The sequence below is a fragment of the Lissotriton vulgaris genome, chromosome 3_2, assembly GCF_964263255.1.
Source record: "Lissotriton vulgaris chromosome 3_2, aLisVul1.2, whole genome shotgun sequence".
Lineage (NCBI taxonomy): Eukaryota > Metazoa > Chordata > Amphibia > Caudata > Salamandridae > Lissotriton > Lissotriton vulgaris.
The window spans coordinates 12,612,663-12,637,750 of NC_141690.1; the positions used below are offsets into that span (position 1 = coordinate 12,612,663).

General features: G+C 44.5%; 1 protein-coding gene across 1 annotated transcript in view; it reads right to left on the reverse strand.

Annotated features, from left to right (window-relative positions):
• Positions 1 to 25,088, reverse strand: part of WDR19 (WD repeat domain 19) — a 637,672-nt gene that overhangs the window by 495,318 nt on the left and 117,266 nt on the right. The window contains exons 10-13 of the mRNA XM_086963976.1: positions 12,153 to 12,223; positions 8,842 to 9,014; positions 6,763 to 6,877; positions 4,451 to 4,557 (exon numbers count right to left, since the gene is read on the reverse strand). Coding sequence (XP_086820102.1) covers positions 4,451 to 4,557; positions 6,763 to 6,877; positions 8,842 to 9,014; positions 12,153 to 12,223 — 466 coding nt within the window. The remainder of the gene's footprint in view (positions 1 to 4,450; positions 4,558 to 6,762; positions 6,878 to 8,841; positions 9,015 to 12,152; positions 12,224 to 25,088) is intronic.

A 25,088-nucleotide genomic window follows, 5' to 3' on the forward strand; every position in this document is an offset into this window, starting at 1 on the left:
TCAGATGGTCCGTCCATCACCACCCCCTTTTCTACCGCTTTGTTCGCCATAAGTTGGCAGGGTATGCTCAGACGTGAGTGTCTTGTTCACTTTGCCACTGGATTCAAGCGAGCCTGGCTGAAGACGGCTGGAATGCCAGAAACCGGTCCTAGGAAGCTTGTTTCCGGTCCAGGGAAGGCATGGCTTGGCAGTTCGGACGGAACTGTTCCGATGAGGGACAGGGTCAGACTGATTTGCATATGGCCATGTCTGACCTGGGGTGGCAGAGTGGGCTAAAGAACGGTGATGGATTAAACCCAGATCTGTTGACTGGGTGTGAGTGTTTGATTGGTTCAGATGCTCCGTCCATCACCACCCCCTTTTGCACCGCTTTGTTCGCCATAAGTTGGCAGGGTATGCTCAGACGTGAGTCCCTTGCTCACTTTGCCACTAGATTCAAGCAAGCCTGGCTGAAGAAAGCTGTAATGACAGAAACCGGTCCTAGGAAGCTTGTTTCTGGTCCAGGGGTGGCATGGCTTGGCAGTTCGGGCTGGATCCCTTGAGGCACAGGGACAGACTGATTTGCATATGGCCATGTCTGACCTGGGGTGGCAGAGTGGGTTAAAGTACGGTGATGGATTAAACCCAGATCTGTTAACGGGTGTGAGTGTTTGATTGGTTCAGATGCTCCGTCCATCACCACCCCCTTTTGTACCGCTTTGTTCGCCATAAGTTGGCAGGGTATGCTCAGACGTGATTCCCTTGCTCACTTTGCCACTGGATTTAAGCAAGCCTGGCTGAAGACGGCTGTAATGCCAGATACGGTCCAAGGAAGCTTGTTTCCAGTCCAGGGAAGGCATGGCTTGTCAGTTCGAGCTGGGCTGTTCCCATGAGGCACAGGGTCAGACTGATTTGCATATGGCCATGTCTGACCTGGGGTGGCAGAGTGGGCTAAAGAACGGTGATGGATTAAACCCAGATCTGTTGACTGAGTGTGAGTGTTTGCTTGGTTCAGATGCTCCGTCCATCACCACCCCCTTTTGTACCGCTCGGATTACTAAGGCCACACACATTCCAATCATAATTCACAGTATGTCACGATGGTGTGGGAGGGTGGAGTTCCCGGCATTCCTACATGGCGATTACAGCCGGCGATGATGGAGCACCCAGTTTTCCGAGACTCGATCGGGGAAGCTATTGGGGAGTATTTCAGGCAAAACACTGAGACTGCCTCATCTCTGGTGGTGGAGTGGGCAGCTAGTAAAGTTACAATACGGGGACAGTACTTAGGGCGGCTAGGCTGTGGCCTGAAGAGGCAGGAAGAAAAGGAACTGACGGACCTGGAAAAAGCTTTACTTCCGCTTGAAACTCAGGCATTAGGGTGTCTACCTGGCTCTGCTTCACTATTGGAGGCACAGAAAAAGCAGACAGATCTCCTAGAAAGTCAGCACTGCCTGAACTTCGCTTGGTGTGAATTGGGGGAAGTCTTGTCTGTTCCTCTTCACTGACGGTGCAGAGGACCCTCAGCTGGTGGTGGATGGGGGGTGGTGACCTGGCAACCGGTTATGTGTCGGTATTTGGGTATTAAAGTGTATCACACTGACCGTGATCTCCTGGAGGGTAATCTTTTACGGGCAGTCTCGGATCTCAGATCTTAAATGGAATTCTGGTAGACACTGAATCTTTCAGTTGCAAGTCGGGTGGCTCTCATTAAAATGGTAATGCTGCCCCGTCTACTTTATTACTTTGCCAATTTCCCATTATTTGTACCTGCATCCTTTTTTCGATCATTGGCAGGCATGGTTAGGGAATTTATATGGTGTAACACACGCTAAAGGGTGGCTTTAGCTAAACTATAACTACCACAGGAGCGGGGTGGCCTGGCTCTGCCCAATATGGAACATTACTACTTGGAATCTCAAATACAGTGGGTGGTGAAGTGAGTGATAGAACTACAACTTCGGGATACTGCTGCGCGTAGGCCCCTGTATACATTGGACAGGCTCCTCTACATCTTTCATCCATGTACAAACCTGCGTGCAGTGCATCCACTTTTGGTATTTATTGCGTTGAAGAGCTTTCACAGGGTCCTCTACCTCACTAGAGCGGTAGCGCCATATGCGCCACCTGTCCCATTGTTGGGTATGCCAAAGGGGGGCGAGTTGGCATGGCGGAGCTAGTAGTCTGGTATGCTGCTGACATACACACTATTGGGGGACCTATTTGTAGATGGCGTGTTGCGCTCATTTCTCTCACTGACTGAAGAGGATAGAGTTTCGCTGGGGCATTTCTTAAATCATGACTCCTACTGGCCATGATGGGGCAGTGCTGGGTAATATTTCACAGGAGCTTCCGACACATCTTTTGATGAAGTATGTCCAAATGGTTGGCAGGATCTATCTGCAATCATACCTTGACAGACCTCACGCCACTGCAGGCTAGATGGGAAGCAGATATTGAAAGATCCTACACACCTCAAGAGTGGACATTGCTGTTTGGAAGTCCAAGACAGATCCCTAGGAATGGCAGATGTAGGCTGATCCAATTTTACATAGTCCACCGAGCATACCTTTCCCCTGACAAAATTAATAGGTATTTTCATAGGACAGACGCCTACTGCCAGCGATGCAATGTGGTGGATGCTACCTTTTTACATATGATGTGGTCATGCCCTAAATTGCAGAGCTACAGGATGGAGGCGGCACAAATTGCTGTCTAAATGCACTGACAGGGCATTGCCAACAAAGTGGATGGCATTTATTACAGGAAAAGCCTCCTCCAGATTCATGGATCTGGGTCTAGTGGTGGCCAAGAGACTAGTGACAAACCGCTGGAAAGCCGTAGATCCCCCATTGGTAAATGCCTGGACTCAGGCTATGTTGAACTGGGTTAAGGCGTAAGCACTATCACTGGCAAGGGAGGACGCGCTAGGATTACGTAAATATCCCATTGCAGTAGCTTAGAACACGACCCTAATAGCCCTTCCAAGTGGCAATAATCACAGAAGACCCACCTGATACTACATAAGTATGGACTGTTTATGCGTGATAATACGACACAGTTTTGTGCATCGTTTATCATGTACATTAGAACAACAATGTAACAATGTGGGGATATGGGCACTGTGTTTTATACAGTAATTGTGGATAGATGTAGCGGGTTTAGATTACCTGCTCCTCACTCGGATTCACTCTGCATTATTTTCACCTCTGTTCCTCTGAGGAGTTGTTATATGTTATTGTTTTCTCCTTTTTTCTGATCCGTTTGATCGCTGACCCTGACAATGTGATATTTCTAACATGAGTCACAAACATAGTACTCATGAAACACTCATGCTCATGTGCTGGAATCAGGTGATTGGGTTACATATTGAAATAATAATAGGTTATGTTTGAAAAAATTTGTGTAGTTACGTAATTAATGTCTGTTGCATTGATCAGATATAGACTGTGAACACGTTTATTACGTTCAAAATACTAAGCAGTTTTTGTAAACTCTGAATTGTATATACCTACAGGTTCTGCAAGTATAATATGTGCTGATCGATCTGATGTACTATATATGCAGAAGTGTAATAAACAGATCAAGCATAAAAATGTACATGCCTTTAACATGCTTCTTCCTAATAACTACTCGCAAACCCTATTTTGTGATTCGGTAATAGGTTACTGACTCGCAAAATAAGGTACGTACATATTAAAAGTCTATTTAGCAGTCACAAATGGCCAAATTCTCCATTTGTGACCGCTAAAACCTTTTGAATTGGCCCAATACTTTATAAATAAAAACAGTTCTTATATAAATGCATATAGTACTTTTTTAGGCATCATTACATGTTTTGGGCGACACTACTGTACTGCATAGAATGGCAATTAATCCTGTTAATTCTACGTTATTACATATAAATTAGTGTGAAAATGTGCAGATGTCGTAAAAAGAATAACAAGACATACCACTTTCAGAACAAAAGAGTAGGGTGGCTTGAACTGGAAGCAAACACTTACTTGAGTTAAAACACACACACACAAATGTTTGTAAATGAGTATGAATGCACCACAAACAATCTTGGATCTTGTTGTGACAAACTACAAAAAAGGAGAGAATTGGGAAGAAGGTATGGGGTACAGGTGGGCAGTACACCTGGTGTCATCATAGGGACCAACTCTTAGAGATGGCTAATGGACACCAATTGCCTACATATATTTCCATAATGTGCTGTGCGTATTGCCAGAAAATGAGAAACAATTAGAACTATCAAGAAACTTTATGAAGAATCCAGAGACTCCAGAAGATGCATGTCCAACGTAGGTACACCAGAGATGGTTGCTCTAGTGATGTATACTACCAAATACTATGATTTTATAACAGTTTGATGCCTGGGTGTTATATATTTCTGTTTTAATACTGTATTTTGTTACAATACTTTTTCAGTTATGTGTTTTTGTAATAACCCAACAAAATTCAACCTTACCACATGAAGCTGCACTTTGCCCTCAAACAAAGCAGCCGCATAATCTGAGTTAAGGCACATGCTAGCCACTGTTCCAAGATACTCAACATCCTTAAGTGTTTCTACACCTACAAATGTAATCAGAAAAGAAAGAGAAATTGTTGGAGTACAATTCTGACTTTCATATTCAAAAAACAGTTTTCACATACAAAGCACAATTCTTTATAGTTCAATTTTACCTGAGATATTGTAGGATATTAGCACAGAGTGTGTCCCACCTAAGTATACAGTAGCTTTACAACAAAGTGGTTTGGTGCTGAAAAGAATATGATTTTCATTAAGATATATGATCTGTTTTGTTTCTGTACAAAGAAAAATCTAAGGTTAGAAAGATAACACAACCATTGAATTGTCAGTGGGGAAATTATTGCAGCTATTGATGGTTATACCCTGAAGCTGCTCACCACAGCACTGACCTTGTAAAAATAACTTTAAAAAAAAGTAAAGTATTTATGTAAGGCATGCATGCATGCATGTGATTAACCAAAATAGCGCATTTGAAAATTCTACTTCAAAGTATAAACATCTTCAGTGACAAATAGGAAATGTCAGCTAAAGACACCAAACGAGGTCCAGGTATTATGGTACAGTGGTATTCATTCAGGATCACAAAACTGGAGAAATACACAATTTGGAAAGAAGACTGGACATGCATGCCAAAAATGAGATGGAGAGGAGAACCTAATTCATCCAAAGAAATCCATGGAATACCCTCCACTGAGTTTGCAAGAATCCCTCTGGAAGCAGATTAGGCAATCAAAGTCTTCCTCAAAGCCTGAACTTGAAGGACTGATGGTTTCAGACAGATGTGGTATAGAAGGCTGGAGAATGTTTGATATAGGAGAAGATAAACAGGAAATAATTTGACTATGTACCAAGGAAATCTACAGTGGTATGGAATGCTGTATATCGCCTTTCATTATTCCTGTTTGTTTGTATGAACATTCACAGAGAAAAGATATTTTGCATACTATGCATACTATTTTCTTTGTAACCCTGCCTTTCATTTCCTTATGATACACTTTTTGAATGGAGGTTGCAAAGGCGGACTTTGTGATCAACAGGCACTCTGATTTTGATACAGGATCCTTGGCAGAGACTTGTTCAACCTCTGGAAGAAGTAGCGTGGCTGAAGGGGTACATACATTTTGGGGAAATTTGACTTTGAAGTGTCATTGACTTCAAAGGGAATGTTTAATAGATGTGGCTGGATGACACCAACATTTTATTTTTATTATAGTTTAGAAATAGGATTTCACTGTTCTGAATACAAATTCATTAGGTAATGCAAAATACAACTTTAATTCTCTAAATATAAAAAATAGTCTTTGGGTTCCATGTTTTAAGATTTGGAAAATACAATCTGAGGGAGTCTGGCCACAACAAATGTAATGGGAAAATGTAAATTTATCCACAGGATTGTGTTTAAAAAATTACACATTTGCTCATAGAGGCTGCTGAGCAGATGCACGAAGAATTGATTTCTTTTACAACCTTTAATAAAAAACAGGATCCTCACAAAGCACCAACAGAATGGTCTGTGCTGGAGTGAGGAGGTGTGCCTTTTCAACAGAAACACTCAAAAAATTAAACAAAAAATACACGGCTCATTTCTCTATGGAGGCTTAAAATGGGATACTCAAAAAGCCAAATATTTGGGGTTTTGCACACAAGAAAGCACCATTCTTACAGGTAGATATTGCATTTTTTAGGAATCTGCTGGTAGTGCAAGAAGGGGGAAGCAGTCTACAGATATTTAGCCAGGTCTCCAGTAACCCTTGTGGGTTATGGATAGTACTTTAATCTGAATTCCAGGGGCCACAGAATGAAATCTAAGCCCCGCACAGGACCCATAGATCTGTTTTCAACAAAATAGTGCTGGCTACGGCGCAGTGTGTGCATTCGCAAACTCAGTAATTATGAGAGGTAGTGCATGCTTTGCCCATCGGTGTATGCCTAAATGAAACATGTTGGAAGGTTAAGACAGGTAGGGAAAGAACCTGGATAGAAACTGGGCTTCAAATATGTTTGGACCTCAAATGTAGTGTTTGACACTTGTTATGACTCCACCAACTAAAGTAAATAGATATCCGATGTGTCCCAAAGAAGGTGGTTAGTTAGTAGGAGTAAAAAATACATTTTACACAGTAACTGAAAGGTTTGGGTCAGACACACATGTTGCGAATTACGGCAAAGACAGAAATAGAATAACAAGTAAGGCAAAGCTTCTTTCCATCAATAGCCCACTGAAATATTATTGAAAGCATACTCACCATTGTCTGCAAGTGCATAAAACCAAGCACGATTATTCATTCCCACGGCCAAATGAAAAGGACCTACAGCAACAAAGCTGGGTTCCACTTCAACCGAAACCGTGATTGGTTGTTCCTATAGAAATATTAAAGCTGTAAATGGAGAGTCTGACATAGCCAAATCTCTGAGCTTGTTCTTTTGTCCTAAAACATAGTTTTGAAGTGACTATTAAGGAGATTAGGTGCGCTTTCTACAAGTAAGCTGTGAGCAAGTATGTGTTCAGATCTGCTGCATGAAGTGGTTCTAATTTAAGTACAACTACCAAACTCTTTCAAACAAGAACGTATTTAAGGGTTCTCTTCTAGGGAAATGCGATGTCATTAAATTTGTAATGATATCGGTCAAAAAACCTTAGTAGGCTTGGTGACCATAATGAAGTATAACGTGTCCTTAAAGTTGTTAGCTTTTATCCCATTGTTAAGAACTACTGAGAGTAGCACCTTCAAAATTATTTTGTTAATGAAAATGTTGTTAACCAGACAAAGGAAATTTTTTTTTTATCTCAATATAGAATGTAGTTTATAAATGAATTGATTTTTCATAATCCGCTCATACTAATAATTTACCAATGTTTCATACATTCTACCTATTTCTTCCTTTATCCCTGATGCTACATTCCCTTATGCTTGAAGTAGATTCTTTGTTGTCTTATCTTAATTTGTCAAATGTTTTTATAAATTGATTTCTACAAGCTATTGTGCATTATATATAATTGAGATGAAAGTACATATATTAAATGTATGACAAATAATATTCAAAGTAACTTTTTTTCAAATTAAAAAGTAGCTCATATTTTCAAACCTCCTTACATAAATGGTGAAGCTAGGATATATGCATATTGTGAACAGCTTGCAGATATGTTTTGTCTCCATATGCTGCCAAGGTAATGGGAGAAAACTGGAAAGGAATACCAATTTGAACTGAGCTCCTCTGCCCAAAGATAAATGATCAATAAAAACCAATGTATAAGCTGCCAGTCACTACAACACAAATGTTTCTAACGCTACTAATAACGGAAAGTTTAATGTGCCAGTTTTTCTGCCCTCTGCCTGCAGAAACAAGACCAGCAGGCTCTAATTTATATACATGCCTTCCAAATGTCTTCATAATAGTCAACAGCAAATGCCCCATTGATGAATGAGCTGCTGTGAAGAGCAATAGGCAGTGTGCATAAAGGAAGATTCCTTTCTCTGATTCTCCAAGCCAGTTGTATCCTTTTGTTGAGGGAGAAAAGGTATCCAGGCTGCTAGGTACACCAATGTCAACAAGAGTGATATAGGAGACGAGCTATCCACGTTTAGTCCAATGCCCCAGGGGAAGGATTTTGAAATGTACACAAACCCTTGCAATGCTGCAGTTAGATACATTAAATGAACATTGGCCTACAGTCTGTTCTACAATACCTTAGGCTTTATCTAAGTCAAAGGTGTTTCAGAGCCTAAGAAACCCAAGTTTTGTGTCTCTACTGTGCTTTCTACTAATGTCAGGAAATAACAGACCACATTTTAAATTACAGTCAGTTCAACTTTGTTGACACAAATGCAACTCAGTAGGGTAGTAATTCAACACTCCAATATCTGAACAAACCAATTTGCTAAAGTTTGTAGGAAAATTCTGACCTATGCGTTTTGAAAGGATTGAAACTATGGTGCCCACATGTCTCAGCAACAATCTTCTGATAATGAAAAAATTCTTAGATCAAATATGATCAGCAGCAACTATATAATTAGTAAACTGGCTCTCATATGCCTTGAAAAACTGCAGAATAATGCACAGTGGTTATTTGTAAAAGCATGTTCCGGTCTTCTTTCGTTCTAACCTGATTAAAGTCATTTATATAGCTCTAACAATAGATTAACAATGAATGAAAATAAAGAATTATTCAAAGCAAATCTAAAATATAATCATCATTATTAATAATCGTTTTTCAATTGCAAACATTTTCTACTGACATATTTGACATCAAGATCGCTACGTAAGTAATAATGATATGTGCGAGTGTATGTATTTGTAAAATAAAGGTACTATAGCTTTCTTACTCCTTCAATGTAGTTGGCCACGGTGACTTCGAGGAGAGAGGTGAGATAAGCAATCTTTGTCCCACACGTGTCACCAAGCACTGGAAGTTTTGTTAAGAAGACGTGCAGTGAACCTCTTTGTGTAGATACAGCCAGTAATTGCCCATCATCTGTCCAGGATAACCAGTCTAAACCTGAGGAAAGAGAACGCACTAACTATTGTAAAAATGAAAACAATCAATACTTGGAAGAAAATCAATATGCCAACAAAAGTAGTTAATTAATTCAAGCTACAACAAATTGTGCCTATAATCACCAGTTACTGTACATGCATAAAATCACCAGTCCTTTAGATATGAGACAGTACAATATTTTTCTACTCAACAAAGTGAATGGTCAACGTAGCGGAAAAGTAGGTTGCTCTATTCTAAGACTCAGTGGAGGACACGATTTGAGTCTTATATCCTCCATACCACAATTACATCTTGAACTACTTTTATAATGTTTCTGTTTAATCTAACACCTCTTCCCCTTCACTTGAGCCAAGTGAAGGGGATTGTCTCTGTGGTGTCCCTGCTGGGACACCACAGTGGCGAGACAGGAGATGGTATTCAAGTATTGATCCTTGTAATCCTAAAGGTACTCAGTCCCTAAGTAGTGGGCCTCCAGTAACTGGTGCATAGGCCCACACCTATTAAAGACCCCCCCACAGCGACTGATCAAAATGACCTGCTGTGATCAGAGAGGTGGTGAACTGTGGCTGGCAGGTGCACTCCACCATGCTCCCAGCCTAGGGCTGTTGTGTTTCTTTAATTCTTGCAACCTGGAGAAACAGGAGGACAAATAGGAAGTACAGTTAAAAGGACCTGCCATAGTGCAGTTGGGTACCAGTTTCCCACTTAAATTTGGTGTGGATATCTGAGTGTACCCTGAGAAAGCAGGATCCTTAATAGGAGGGGCCTTTTGAAGAAATAGTTTTGAAAAGGGGTAAGTGTGTTCTCCACAGAAAATCACATCAGTTTTTCAAGATTAATATCCATTCTTTCCAGATCGTGGTATGGAGGACAGAGACATTTTTGTTTGCAGTGAAGTTTCTTTATTTTCATTCATAGAACAAGGACAGCCGACACGTGTTTCGCCCCCTCTTGGCGATTTGCGCCGGGGCTTTCTCAAGGCTAGGTTGGCTAAATCACATAGACAGTTGTCGTTTCCATATATTTACAGTTTCCCAAATACGAAAATATAATTCTTCAAAGGTAAAACATTTTCTTAATTTTCAATTGGTTTTCCAAAATATTTTTCAAAAGGTTGCTTCAGTAAAAAAGATGAAAAACGTGCACATCTGTGGGGTGGCAGGTCAGAATGTCACTTTATGGATGATAGCGCTCGGCTGTAGTTTGAAGCAGTATATCATTCGTCCGGTGTCTTATGGTTAATTAGGACGAACCACATCCAAGTCTGGCGGTGCAGCACGCATCACCCGACTTCCGGGTAATGCGTGCTGCACCGCCAGACTTGGATGTGGTTTGAAATACTTGAGATTGTTCCACGATTGAAGAACGTTTGAATAAAGTTGGGCTTCACCGCCCACGGCAGAAATGACACGCTGCAACTGACCGGGCATTCTGAGTTGAAAAATAAACGCCCAGTCGAGTGGTGACTTTTAAAGCCGCATGAGGTTTCCTAATTAACCATAAGACACCGGACGAATTATATACTGCTTCAAACTACAGCCGAGCGCTATCATCCATAAAGTGACATTCTGACCTGCCACCCCACAGATGTGCACGTTTTTCATCTTTTTTACTGAAGCGACCTTTTGAAAAATATTTTGGAAAACCAATTGAAAATTAAGAAAATGTTTTACCTTTGAAGAATTATATTTTCGTATTTGGGACACTGTAAATATATGGAAACGACAACTGTCTACGTGATTTAGCCAACCTAGCCTTGAGAAAGCCCCGGCGCAAATCGCCAAGAGGGGGCGAAACACGTGTCGGCTGTCCTTGTTCTATGAATGAAAATAAAGAAACTTCACTGCAAACAAAAATGTCTCTGTCCTCCATACCACGATCTGGAAAGAATGGATATTAATCTTGAAAAACTGATGTGATTTTCTGCGGAGAACACACTTACCCCTTTTCAAAACTGTCTCTTTATTTGAAGCCCAAGAGGTCCAGAGCTTCGAGTGTGTCTCCACCCACCCATCAATACTACTTATTCAAGTGTTGTTCAAGCCTTAAAATCCCTGGACCTTTGCTACCCCATTCACGCCTTTTGAAGAAATATAGGGCCTAAAAAGTGGGAAAGCTGGCTCCAGGAGAGGCGAGGGAATAGTAAAGAAAAAGGCCCCAAAGTATAGGCGGTGAATTAGGTAGTGGGGTGCAGATACTGCAGTCTGAACAACTGAAGGAGAAACTCCTACACAGGAGAAACTCCTACACAGTTGGACAGTAGGCTGATTAGTGTTACTGTTGCTGCCACTACTACCACTAACCTCTTCCTTTATAGTGCAAATATACCCTCAGAAAAACACTGCTGGATTGAACTTTACCCATTCACCATCCAGCTTGATGTAGCACTTATTGGATGTCATTGAGTGCAAGAACTCAGTACTTCACTGGAAGAGATTCTTATCCAACTTTTTAGTGGATGATGGTGGGCCATCACTGTACAGTGGGTCTCAACTTCCACTGAGAAAAAACATCAATAGGTGGATTTTCAGTCACAGAGAAATGTCATGGTTAGAGTATGCCCATGTATCTATTAAGTGGTTATTTGGAAAATCAATGCACTGAAATCGTACAAAGAAACCTATGAGGAGAAGATTTAGACATTTAAAAGAGTGCTTGTGGATTGGCCTCCAAGTTGTCAGAGAAAATACTTTTTAAATGGCTGTGTCACTATATTTAACCTGTTACCTTATTACACATAGAAGGTGCTGCCTGCTTCTGGATGAAAACCAGAACATCTTACAAGATTTTTCATGACCAAGACACTCCACATCCACTAATGAGTCCTCTGGGAACATCCTGCAATGTGCTGGAAGAATGGGTGTTGAGTGACCAGTTGTCAATGTCCCAAACTACTGACACATGTTGACTTTCACAAAGATCACGTTTGTATCTGGACATTTTTACAATAGGCTACACTGCCAGATCTCATGAGGAAACTGTCTAATGAGAAAGAAAACCACAGTACAGTCACAGAATATACCAAAAAACTAGTACTTTTATAGGGAAATCGCCATCAACTTTTAGGTTAATTGCCTATGATAATAAGAAACGTGTGATTTTCTTTGATCAGAAAATGTTAAAGGAGGGTTTATTTACCTTTTGTTTCATCGTCCAGGTTTATAATGGCATACATTTCTTTAAGTTCTGAAAGATCGTGGATCTTGATGCTAAAACAAAAACACAAGTTTCTGTTATTCTTGACTGACCTCCAGGCCTTAGAGCCTCCCTAGGACTGGTTACGTTAGTGCCACTCACATTCAAAGAAACACAATCTAATTTATACTCATCTATTAGTTTGAGAATAAAAAGGAGTTTCCTAGAGACAAGGAACAGATGGCTAATCTTGGCATATTACATGCAATCTGTGGAAGCAGTCTTTCACATTATAGACGTGATAGAAAACTGTATTACTACAGCAAAATTATTACAATTAAGGTATTACTTCTCATACAACAAAATGCATTACACAAACCTCTGGCCGGAGATTTCTAACTATGCCTCTCCTATTTTTTCTGTGCAGCGATCTCATTCACTGGGGTGGTGATCTCCGCAGACATAGGTATACACATAGTAGTTCATGTGGAAGGGACGAGGGAGAGTAGTGGCAAAATGGGGAATAATAACTACTAAATGGGAGGAGTTAGGGAGATTTAAGAAGGGATTTGGGAGGGACAAGCTAAAATAAAAAATATATCCACAAGAGAGAGAGATAATTGCAAGTCATTGACTACAGTTCTAAATTTACGATGGCAATATATGTGTCAAAATAGGCTCTATTGTACTCTATGCCATCCTTGAGGTAATCTAATCAAAGGGAGGGAACACACCCAAAAAGGAAGATGTTCTGTGTTGCACATCCACCTGATAAAGAAAGCGGGCTATCTATGCAGTGCACCAATGTAGGGGAACATTATGCAGAAAAACCAGGAGACACTTATTGGCTTACGAGGCGTAAATTAGTAATCCCAACGCTCTCTTTGTGGTAGTGCTGGCGAGCAGTTTAGGCTTATCAGAGTTTTAAGCATTTGTTGCACACACAAGGTCAATAAATAAGACACACATCCAAAAACATTGATGACTGACTGACTGAATTATTTGTTAAGCGCACTTATGGCGTGGCGTCTTGGCGCTGCGAGGGAAGTGAGGATTCTGCTGGTTAGCTAAAGCGTGGTAAACAGCCAGGTCTTTAGTGCCTTTCGGAAGCTATTCTTATTAGGTTGAAACCGAAGCTTAACGGGCAGGGCGTTCCATAGCTTTGCTGCTTGATGGGAGAAGGACTTGCCTCCCCAGCGTGCTTTCCTTATTCTTGCGGTGGTAATTAGGCCCTGGCCCATAGATCTAAGAGTTCGGCTAGGGGTGTAGCGAGGAAAGAGAGCTTTCAGGTCCTTAGCTCCTCCTCCTACAACTGTTTTGTGAACTAGGCAGAGGGCTTTGAATTGTACTCTTTGCCGAACTGGTAGCCAATGGAGTTGGCGTATGGCTTTGGAAGTAGGATGGCGCTTTGGGAGATCTAACAGAACTCGTGCCGCGGCATTCTGGAGTGATTGTAATTTGGTGAGTTGCCTTTCACCCATTCCCAGATATAGTGCTTTGCAGTAGTCGATGCGGGAGAGAACTAAAGCCCCGACCACGGTCTTCCTCAATGTGGGAGGGATCATAGGCAATATTTTCCTGAGGGTTTTGATGGTGAAGAAGCAAGCAGATGTCACTTGATTCACTTGTGCAGTGAGAGCAAGGTCTTTGTCTAGCCAGAAACCTAGGTTTTTGACTTTCAATGCCGGCTCAGGACAGATTCCTGCCTCCGGAGACCACCAGAGTTGGCTCCAGATGGAGGTGTTATGTCCAAACTCAATCACCACAGTTTTTTCGGTGTTTAATTGTAAGACATTTTTATTCATCCAGCATTTTATGCTTAAGAGACAGCTTCTAAATTGCTCTGCAGTGACTTCAATTGTTTGTGTAAGTGACACCAACAGCTGAGTATCGTCAGCGTATGAAACTAGTTTTAGACTGTGTGCTTTTATTAGTGATGCTAACGGGGTCACATAAAGATTAAAGAGAGTAGGGAAGAGTGCCGAGCCCTGTGGGACTCCACAAGGGAGGGAGTATTCTTCTGATTTTAATCCTTCCCAGTATATTTGTTGGGTTCTATTTTCTAATTAATATCAAGTACTTTTCAAGTTGGCGATTATAGAAAATACAACTGCAAGATTTGATGCATGAGCCACAAACGTTGTAATAATATTCTATGGGAGATATATTCACTACATAGGGTCAAACGCAAATGAGTTACAGGACTGTTCTTCTGGACTTAAGGTAAGTAGGGGCCAAGGTCCTTAGAACCACCAGCAATTTCGGTTTGCATGCGCTGGTGTGTCTGGGTGCAGAGATGCCGATTGCAAGGGTAGCCTCGTACGCTACTGCTACACTCAATGGAGAAAGCTACCTTTAAGAAAAAGGATGTAAGTGGGGACTGGGGAAATTGTCTAGCAGAACCCAATGGGGGGCTTTGCGCTTGAGGGTCTGTGAAGCAATCGTACTTGCAGAGTATGGACAGCGCACACAGGCAGTATGTAATGTTGTGTTTTCAGAGGGCTTGCACCCTTTAACTCATTCTGCCTTGGCAGTCTGACTGTAACTTTTGTATGGGTCCCTTAGGCTGGCATAAGACATGCTGCAGCCCTAAGGGACCTTCTTTAGTACCCATGTCCTTGGCACCAGGGGTACCATTTGCTAGGGACTTACAGAGGTGCTAAGGTTTTTGCCAATTGGGTTACAATTGAACATGCCAGTTCTAGAGGAAAAACCACAGGCACTGTAGCCTGATTAGCAGGCTTCAGAGCACTGTCAGAGTAAAAAACACTAGCCTCTAGTAGTTCAAACAGGTGCAAAAAAGTGGGGGGACATGTGTAAAGAAGTGAAGCTTTCTATAAGCAAGACATCACTTTTAGTTTTTAGAAGCACTCTCAACCACTCCGGTTCTCTTTAGTAGCATGCTTCATCATTAAGTCCTCGCCCAGATACAGCCACTATCTTGGCATGCTCAACCTTGGTTGTCAAGGGAGCTCTTTTCTGCTGGGAAGGGATTTATATCATCAGTTGCCTCAGGGTACTCTATGTTTATCTTCGGGCCCCTTGGCAAGATTAATGACAACATGCAATGCTATAGGAGAATGTAATCAACCCCTGCACCTGGGATCTACATGTTTCAGTCATAGATTTGCCACACCTGGTCAACTGGTTTTCACCAGGACTAAGCAAAGAAAATTCCCTATGCTAATCCCTTTTGGGTATATTAGTGTTCCTGCATTTCAGTGCACCCAATTCTGTGCCAAAAGTATCACAATCATACACATTTCTGACATGCCACACATAGCCTCCTGAAGGACTTCCACAATCTAATTTCTGTGAGTTTAAAGAGAGAAACTGTCATTAATAATCACATTCACAAATTGTCATGTTTGCTGTGATACACATGTGGAGCACTGCACATGACAAATGAAAATGCAAAAGCACACATGCACGGTCAATGGTTTGAGAATTCTTTCAAACTGTCATTTTCTATACCTCAATGATTTGTTTTGTGATTTCACAGTGGAGTATTCCTTCATGCATATTGTGATGCAACAGGAAAATGGGGTACTGCAAAAGTAGGTTACGCACATACTTGAGTGTATATTTCACTGGGCAACAAGCATATTATTATTATTATTATTATTAAATTAAATTTGTAATGCCTGCAGCTACCCAAAAAGGGGTTCCCGGCGCCTAGCAAATCGCTAGAGGGAGAGTGAACAGGGGAGCATTTACTGCAAGGTTTCTTCGGAAGCTAAGATACGAAGAGTCGTTCTTCAAAGAAACAGGAAGGGAGTTCCAGATCTTAGGACCAAGGAAGAAAAAGGAACGGCCACCCATTCTTACTAGTTTTAATCTAGGGATCACAAAGTCCCCATGAGCTGTGGAACGCAGGAGACGAGATGGAATATAAGGATGGATGAGCTCTTGAAGATACAATGGTGCAACGCCTTGTTTGATTTTAAAAATATAACAAAGAGTTTTAAATGTGATTCTTTGATCAATGCAGAGCCAGTGAAGAGCGGGGAGGAAAGGTGAGATGGAAGCCTGTCTAGGGACTTGGCAAAGAAGGCGTGCTGCAGAGTTCTGCACTGCCTGTAGATTTCTCAAGACCATCTGACACCCTCGAAGGGAAAGAACGTTGCCGTAGTCGAGGCGGGAGGTGAGGAGTGACTGGACTACCGTTTGTTGGGTTGAGATAGGGAGCATCCAGATGATCTTGCGGAGCCATCTCAAGATCGCAAAACAGATGGCAGCAACATTCACCACCTGTTGCCTCATGGAGAGGTTTTCATCGATAACAAAGCCCAGATTACGGACATGAGTGATCGGTCGGGGGAAGGGGGCCCATTTCCTGAGGCCAGTGGTGAGGGCCCCATCGGTCCTTGTGCTTGCCCAGGATGACAACCTCGGTCTTGTCCCCATTCAACTTCAGAAAGTTGAGGCGCATCCACTCTGTCACTTGCCGTAAACCACACTGAAGGGCAGATGTTGTGACGTCCTTAGTGGTGGATAATAAAAAAATGATCTGCGTATCGTCAGCATACAAATAGAGGGATAGACCCGCGTCCTCCACAATGTTTGCCAGGGGTCTAACATAAATGTTGAAGAGCAAAGGGCTCAAGATAGACCCCTGTGGGACTACGTGTGCTGATACACAGATCTTTGATGAAGCCTTGGCAGAAAAGACCTGAAAGGTACGACCACAGAGGAATGATGCAAGCCAGGATAGGGCGGAGCCTTCCTCCCCAAAGGACCTAAGCGAGTTAAGCAAGATGTTATGTGACACCGTGTCGAATGCGGCACTCGGATCTAATAAAATGAGTGCCGCAGTTTCCCCTTGGTTCAGATGTTGACGCAACTTCTCAGTGACCCCAAGCAAAGCAGTCCCTGTTGAAAAGTTGGCTCTGAACCCTGATTAGGAATGATGAAGAAAACCAACTTTTTCAACATAATGTGTCAATTGGGTGTTAATGTGCTTTTCCAGGACCTTAGAGAAGGCAAGGAGCAGGGTTATGGGCCTAAAATTAGACAGTACGGAAGGACCCGCTCCAACCTTTTTCAATAAAGGAACGACCATGGCCCGCTTCCACTCAGGGGGGACCAGGGCCTCCCACAGAGAAGTGTTAAGAAGTTCTATAAGAACGCCTTTAGATGTTAAAGAAAGCGGACGTAGAATGTTAATGGGCAGTGGGTCAAGTGGAGAGCCAGACTTGACACTACTTAAGCAGTCATGGAAGGACTTCTCATCGAATGGGAGCCAAGAGTGGAGCTTGGCTGTCTGATTATAGTTACTGTGGCACGTGGGGTGGGGCAAGGAGACCGCACTACACAAGGAGGAAGAAGCAGAAAGTGACCCATAAATAAGTTCAACCTTCTGGATGAAAAAGTCGGCAATGTTATTGCATTAAATCTCAACAAGGACAGGGGGAGGGGGGCTGGCGTCAGAGCCAGCCAGCTTCTCCACTACAGAAAATAGGGCCAGAGGGCGATTCGATGCCTGAGTGATTGTGGTTGCAACATAGGAAGTTCTTGCCGCTTTACACGCTGCATGGTAACTTTTAAGGGCAGCTTTGTAATCACCTTTACGAGTAGGGGAGTACGATCTCCTCCAACTTCTTTCTAAGGCTTTGCACTTGGACTTTGTGATTTTAAAATCGTTGGTTAACTACAGGGCAAGATGATAATGCGAGCAACTGCTTTTAGGCACGGGGGCAGACAGATGTCTACGGCCGTAGTTAACCAGTCCGAAACAGCAGTGTTTAATGAAAGCAAGGGTAAATTAATATCAGGTATGTTAGTTGACAGAAGAGTGTTAAAAGAATCAACGTTCAGCTTACCCCAGAGTCTGAGACCACCTAAGCTAGTGGGGGAGGCCATTGTCCTCTGCGTAAAATTCTGCAGATTAAATGGGGGTGCAAAATGACCGGACCAATCTAGCCCAAGAGCGGGGATACTACAGTCATAGCAGAGGTTAGACAGAATTGGATCGAGAAGATGTCCCGCCATGTGAGTAGGGCCCTGGTTGCATAGCCGTAGATTTAAGGCCTTCAGATCAGATAAGAAGGCACGGCAGGTACTATATTCTGATTGTCCTCAAGATGAAGATTCAGGTCATCTAGAATTGTAAAATTCGCTGCCTTCAATATGAAGGGAGCGATGAAATCTGAGAAAGTGGAATCCCAGGAGCCTGGGTTCCCCGGAGGACGGTAAATTAATATGCCAGACAGGGTCAACTGAGGGGATGTTATGTTATGTTATATTTTATTTGTACAGCGCACAGCTACTAAAAGTCTCCGAGCGCTAACTCCAGAAAATTAGAATTTATCTATACTCCGATGTCAGTCTTAAAAAAGCAGCGTTTTTAGTTTTTTTTTAAAAAGCAATGGGTCATGAATACTCCTCAGAGCCATCGGTAATAGGTTCCAAGCCAAGGCGGCTTTGCAGACAAATGAGTTACCGCCTAGCCTCTGGCGGTTGAACCGAGGATTTTGCATTAAAAGCTGATCCGATGAGCGCAAGTGTCGGGAAGGTTTATATAAGGCGCATCGCTTCTGCAAATAGCTAAGGCCAAGACCATACGGAGCACGTTGAGCCATGGAAAGCATTTTAAATTTGATGCGAGACTCCACCGGGAGCCAATGCAGTGTACGTAAATGAATACGGACACTCTATGTCTACGAGGCAATCCCAGTAACAGTCTGGCGGCCACATTTTGGACTACTGGAAGTTTCCTGGTCAAATAAGCCGGGCTGCCAGCCAGCAAGGCGTTAGCATAATCTAGGCGAGACAGAATGAATACTCTGACCACCGTCTCCTTAGCGCTCGCTGGCAGCAGAGGAAGGAGTTCTTCAAGATTTTGAGGGTCCCAAAACATGTCCCTATCAGCTTTTTTATCTGAGAAGAAAAGTTCAAGTCTTCATCGAAACAAACCCCTAGATTTTTGGCAAAGCCGTTGCTCACAGTAGGACGTGGGAAATCAGGGGGCCATAGCCTAACCCTGAAATCCTCTGGGAATGAACCATACAGAAGTACCTCTGATTTTTCTTCATTACACTTCAACTGTGCGCTTGCTAGCCAATGAAACACTGAGGCTAAGCAATGCTGCACAGCCTCCACCGCATCCTCTCCCCTCTTCCAAGAGAACAGGAGTTGTGTGTCATCTGCATAGGCCATCACCTTAGCCCCCAAGGACTCCGCAAGATAAACCAGCGGAGTCACATAGATGTTAAAAAGAAGAGGGCTAAGAATTGGCCCCTGAGGAACACCAGTGGCCAGATGTAACAACGTAAACGCGCAGGGAGGCAACCACACCTGCTGTGATCTGCCCGCCAAAAAAGCTCGAATCCAGCTCAAAGCCGAACCCGAAATACCAATTGCCATTAGGCGATCCAAAAGTAAAGGCTGGGGCACCGTATTGAATGCCGCCGAGAGATTGAGCATGACCAGAGGGACTCTCCCGCCGGCATCCAGGCACTCGCGGATCGCCTCTGTCACCTCCACAAGCGCAGACTCCGTACTATGGGCCGCACAAAATCCCGATTGCGCTGGGTGTAACAGACCCGCCGCCTCAACATAGTTGGCAAGCTGAGATGTCACAACCTTCTCACAAACTTTGGCCAGGCTTGGCACGAGTGAGATAGGCCGATAGTTGGCAGGAGACATTCAATCAACGGACGGTTTCTTAAGGAGGGGCAAGATTAGTGCTTGCTTCCAAGGTAGCAGAACCCTGGCCTCGCGAAGTGACTGATTGATCACTAGATTGACCTCGCCATTAATTGTGTCAGCCACCTCCGCTAGAAGCCTAGCGGCACAAGGATCTTTCGGCGAGCCTGATTTGAGTGCTTTCAAAATTCTAAGAGATTTAGTTAAATCCACTGGACTAAATGCAGAAAAGGTGCCACTCCGCTCCTTCTCCTGTAATCCCAAAGGAGCAGCCAGAATTGTCTTGGGGCCACTCAAAAAAGATTGCTGAATGCAGACTATTTTCTCCTGAAAGAAGTTAACCAAGGTATTACACCAGGTAACAGAGGATGGTATCACCGCCGCCTGGGCACTAAGAGCCACAAAGCTCTGTACGATGGCAAATATTTCTTTGGAATTATTATTGGCCCGCTCAATACGAGCCGAGAAGTAACAGCCCTTGTCTAGGCCAATAGAAGAATAGTAAAAGCTACTGTTTAGCTCTAAGTGCCTGTTTAGCAATGGGGCAGTAGCCACTGGAACGCCAGGCTCTTTCAAGGATCTTACAGGCGTGTTTCAGTGTTCTCAGCTCCGAAGTAAACCAAGGCTTAGATGGAGACTCTCTCCTGAGCTTACTATGCACCGGGATAGAGATAGCACTGACTGAGTCAGAAATCCAATCAGCAAAACTGGCCACATTCTCTTCCAGGCTGCCCAGAAGAAGAGGCCGCCCAGCAGCTAGACAGCCGCTGAGTTGCCCCGCGTCCAGTTTCCTAGCAGTAGGGGGACGATGGTGGCTAGCTGCCCGTAGCGGGCGTTGAGCCTTCCATAAAAAAATATGGGGAAATGGTCCGACCAAATGACCTGATGGGGCTTCACCGTAGATATAGGGAAATTGGTGCAAATGGGATCCAGAATATGCCCCCCTTGGTGGGTCGGATGAACGACCCATTGGGAGAACTGGGCCATCTGAAGAGTCTCAGAAAAGGCGACCGATTCCGCCGAGTCTGTAACATCTAGATGCAAATTGAAATCTCCCAAGAGCAAGTAATTCGTAAAGCAAAGTGATCTATCTGCCAAAGCGTCCCCAAAAGAATCCAGAAACGCCATAGCAGGCCCCGGAGGTCGATATAATGAGGAGCCCCCTAAAGTAAAATGCGGAGATAATTGTAGGCAAAAGTCAAGCGCCTCACAACCCCCCCACAAGGAGGAGGTTTCAATCTGCAGAGACCAGAAGTCCCTGTATAGGATGGCCAAACCTCCGCCTCTACCAACTGGGCGATCCAGGCGATACATTTTGTAGCCTGTCGGGGTAGCCAACGTGACAATCGGATTAGAGAAGGTATCAAGCCAGGTCTCCGTGAGGCATAGGAGATCTACCTGATTATCGGTCATCAAGTCAGTTATATCATTAAAATGCGTCCTCATTGATCTTACATTCATGAGACAGGTATTAATGATTCCCTGAGAGCATGGGCGGTAAGCTCAGCATCCGTGGGAAGAGTCAGGTGGTAAGATATCCACAGTCGGAGCGCCCGATGCTGCTGATAGCCCCTAACTGGTTGGTTGTCCGAGATGGACAAATGGGAGTACTGTATGACTTGAGCACAGCGCTCGAGTACTGAATGATCCTTCTATTGCTTTTATAGTGGGGAAAACCGGCAGAGTGGCTCGCCCTGAGCCCTGCCTTAGCGCTGACGGGCGCAGACGGGCTTGCCTTCGGCACGCCATCGGCACGGATACGGAGAGTTTGAACAAGGCGGCTTCATACTCTGTAACTTTGCCTGTGCCTCAGTCTCTCTTGACGATGACGTATCCAGGAGAAAGGGCTGTAGCGATGTCTGGGCCCGAGCTGCCGTGAACCATGTTTCGGTTAAAAATAGTGCATCAGGCAATTTGGTGCTAAGAAGGTCAAAAATATGATGCTTATTTTTGACCAAGGAGCGGCAATTGATGCTCCAGAAATTGAGATTCTGGCAGCGGCCTATAATAGCAGAAGCAGGGCTGCGACTGAGGTCCAATTCTGGGGGTAATTTTTATGGAACGCATAGCACCCAGTGTAAAGTTGCATTGGGTGCAGTTGAAGCCATGATGTGGAAAGACACAAACATCGCATTTGGGGGAGATGGGCTTACTTAATTCAATAAGTTGTGCAGCAGTGTATATAATTCTGTTGGTAAAAGTTATCACATTTTGGCCATAGTTTCTGGCCGCTGGGCGTGGCCGGACGCGGACGGGCGCAGATGGGCTTGCCTCTGGCACGCCTCCAGCGCGCCATCAGCGTGCGTGCTGCGTGCTTCCATCTGGCCACTGAAATAGAGTAGGAGGATCAAAGAGAGCAGCTAGAATGATGCACCAGTATGGCGCCTACCAACGAGTGGCCTGGACCAACTGATGGAGCAGGTGGTCAAGGGAAGGCCATACTACAAAGTGCTAAATAGTGCTGGACGGAGTGAAAGACCACTGCCGGTAAAGTTTAAAAAACACAATGAGCACAAACAGTAATTAAAATAATGGAAATAGCAGGAGAACTTAGGCCCCCATTAGGATGACGGGCAGACTTTGTCCGCCCGTGGTCTATCCCATCCCATCAGAAAAAGGGACCGCACGCCATAAGGGCTGGGGTCCCGTGGGGGGTATTAGGATGTGCCCGCCACAGTGGTGGGCACATCCTGCATTTTTAGCATTGTGGCGGGCGGTACTCTCTGCACCGCCTGCCACAATGCTAAAAATGCATTAATGCATTTGCATAGACAAAGCGGCAGGCACCGCGCGGTGCCTGCCGCTTTGTTTATGCAAATGCAGGGGGGTACCACAGGTACCCCCCGTGTGTACCACCCACCTCTCCTTCACTCTGGGGGCCCGCAGGGGGCCTCCAGAGTGAAGACCGCATGCCTTTCCATAGCGGCATCGCAGCCGCGCAAAAGGCATCTCACCAGGCCCATCATAATATGGCTGGCGGTGTCTCATAGACACCGCCACCATGTTAAACCTTTCCGTCCGCCGCGGTCCCCCTCGCCATCCTAAAATGGCGGGGGGAATTCAGGTGCGGATGGCGGGCAATCCGCCCACCATCCTAATGGGCCCCTAAGTTCTCTGTGAAATTGATTTCTTTTAAGGTGCAAGTCTGCGGAGGTACAATTTTTAAAAGATCGTCAAACGACAGTTAAAATCAGCACAAAGCAAGCAAAATGCGGCGGACACTCATGGGTAGCCCACTTGCATCTGGCCACTGAAATAGAGCAGGAGGATCAGAGAGAGCGGCTAGAATGACGCTCAGTATGGCCCCTACCAACGAGTGGCGTGGACCAACTGATGGAGCAGGTGGTCAAGGGGCGGCCATACAACAAAGTGCAAAATAGTGCTGGATGGAGTGAAAGACCACTGCCAGTAAAGTTTAAACAAGCATTGGAAATGCAATAGGGCGCGCATTAGGAAAGTTTGAGCTATTGGTCTTATAAATGAATTTTTTATTATTTATGTGTTATTTTTTAAAATAGCTAAATTAATAGCTTTGTCATTTACAATGCCAATAGTTATAACTTTCGCAAATGTGACAACTATAGCATTTGTAATGCAACATGTTTTATATTTACGGGACTTAGATGTATTGATATTACAAATAACAATTACTTTTAATTTTTTTTTTATTAATACTTAAATAATGTATTTAATTTGTAATGGCAATAGCTTAAACTTGTGTAAATAACTTTTGGGAAGATTATGTTAAGTGTTTTTTATTGTGACGAAAATCCAAGAACAGAAGTGAAATATTAACATCTTTTTGTGATTTGTAATAAAGCTTGAAAGCTTGAAAACAGCTTGAAACATTGAAAGAACATATTTGAACCAGTGATGCTGTGGTGGTGCTGAGTGATGCTGTGGTGGTGCTGAGTGATGCTGTGGTTGCGCTGAGTGATGCTGTGGTTGCGCTGAGTGATGCTGTGGTTGCGCTGAGTGATGCAGTGGTTGCGCTGAGTGATGCTGTGGTAGCGCTGAGTGATGCTGTGGTTGTGCTGAGTGATGCTGTGGTGGTGCTGAGTGATGCTGGGGTGGCGCTGAGTGATGATGTTATGATGCTGAGTGGTGCTGTGGTGGGGCTGAGTGGTGCTGGGGTGATGCTGAGTGATGATGTGGTGATGGTGAGTGGTGCTGAGTGATGCTGGGGTGGTGCTGAGTGATGCTGTGGTGTTGCTGAGTGGTGCTGTGGTGGTGCAGAGTGGTGATGTGGTGGTTCTGTGGTTGCGCTGAGTGGTGCTGTGGTGGTACTGAGTGATGCTGTGGTGGTGCTGAGTGATGCTGTGGTGGTGCTGAGTGATGCTGTGGTGGTGCTGAGTGATGCTGTGGCGGTGCTGTGGTGGTGCTGAGTGGTGCTGTGGTGGTGCCGAGTGGTGCTGTGGTGGTGCTGAGTGGGAGATGGGGAGAGGGAAAAAAGGAGAGCAGGGAGAGGGAGAGGGTAAAGAGATGGAGAGAGGAGAGAGAGGGGGAGAGAGAGCGGGAGAGAGAGACGGAGACGGGGAGTGAGGAGAGGGAAGAGAGGGAAAGGGAGAGAGGGAATTGAGGGAAAGGGAGAGAGGGAAAAAGAGAGAGAGTAGAGGGAGAGAGGGGGGGAAGAAGAGAGGAGGAGGACGAGAGCGAAGGACAGAGGGGAGAGAGAGGGGAGGGAGAAAGGGAGAGGGAGAGAAGAGCAGGCAGAGGGGGAGATGGGGAGAGGGAGAAAAGGGAGAGCAGGGAGAGGGAGAGGGAGAGGGTAAAGAGATGGAGAGAGGAGAGAGAGGGGGAGAGAGGAGAGAGAGCGGGAGAGAGAGAGGGGGGAGAGGAGAGAGAGACGGAGACAGGGAGAGAGAAGAGGGAAGAGAGGGAAAGGGAGAGAGTGAGAGGGAAGTGAGGGAAAGGGAGAGAGGGAAAAGGGTAGAGGGAGAGAGGGAGGGGAAGAAGAGAGGGGGAGGACGAGAGCGAAGGACGGAGGGGGGAGGGAGAGAGGGAGAGAGAGAGGAGAGCAGGCAGAGGGGGAGATGGGGAGAGGGAGAAAAAGGAGAGCAGGGAGAGGGAGAGAGCAGGGAGAGGGAGAGGGGAGAGAGGAGGGAGAGAGGAGAGAGAGCGGGAGAGAGGAGAGAGAGACGGAGACGGGGAGAGAGGAGAGGGAAAGGGAAGAGAGGGAAAGGGAGAGAGGGAAGTGAGGGAAAGGGAGAGAGCGAGGGGAAGAAGAGAGGGGGAGGACGAGAGCGAAGGACGGAGGGGAGAGAGAGGGGAGGGAGAGAGGGAGGGAGAGAG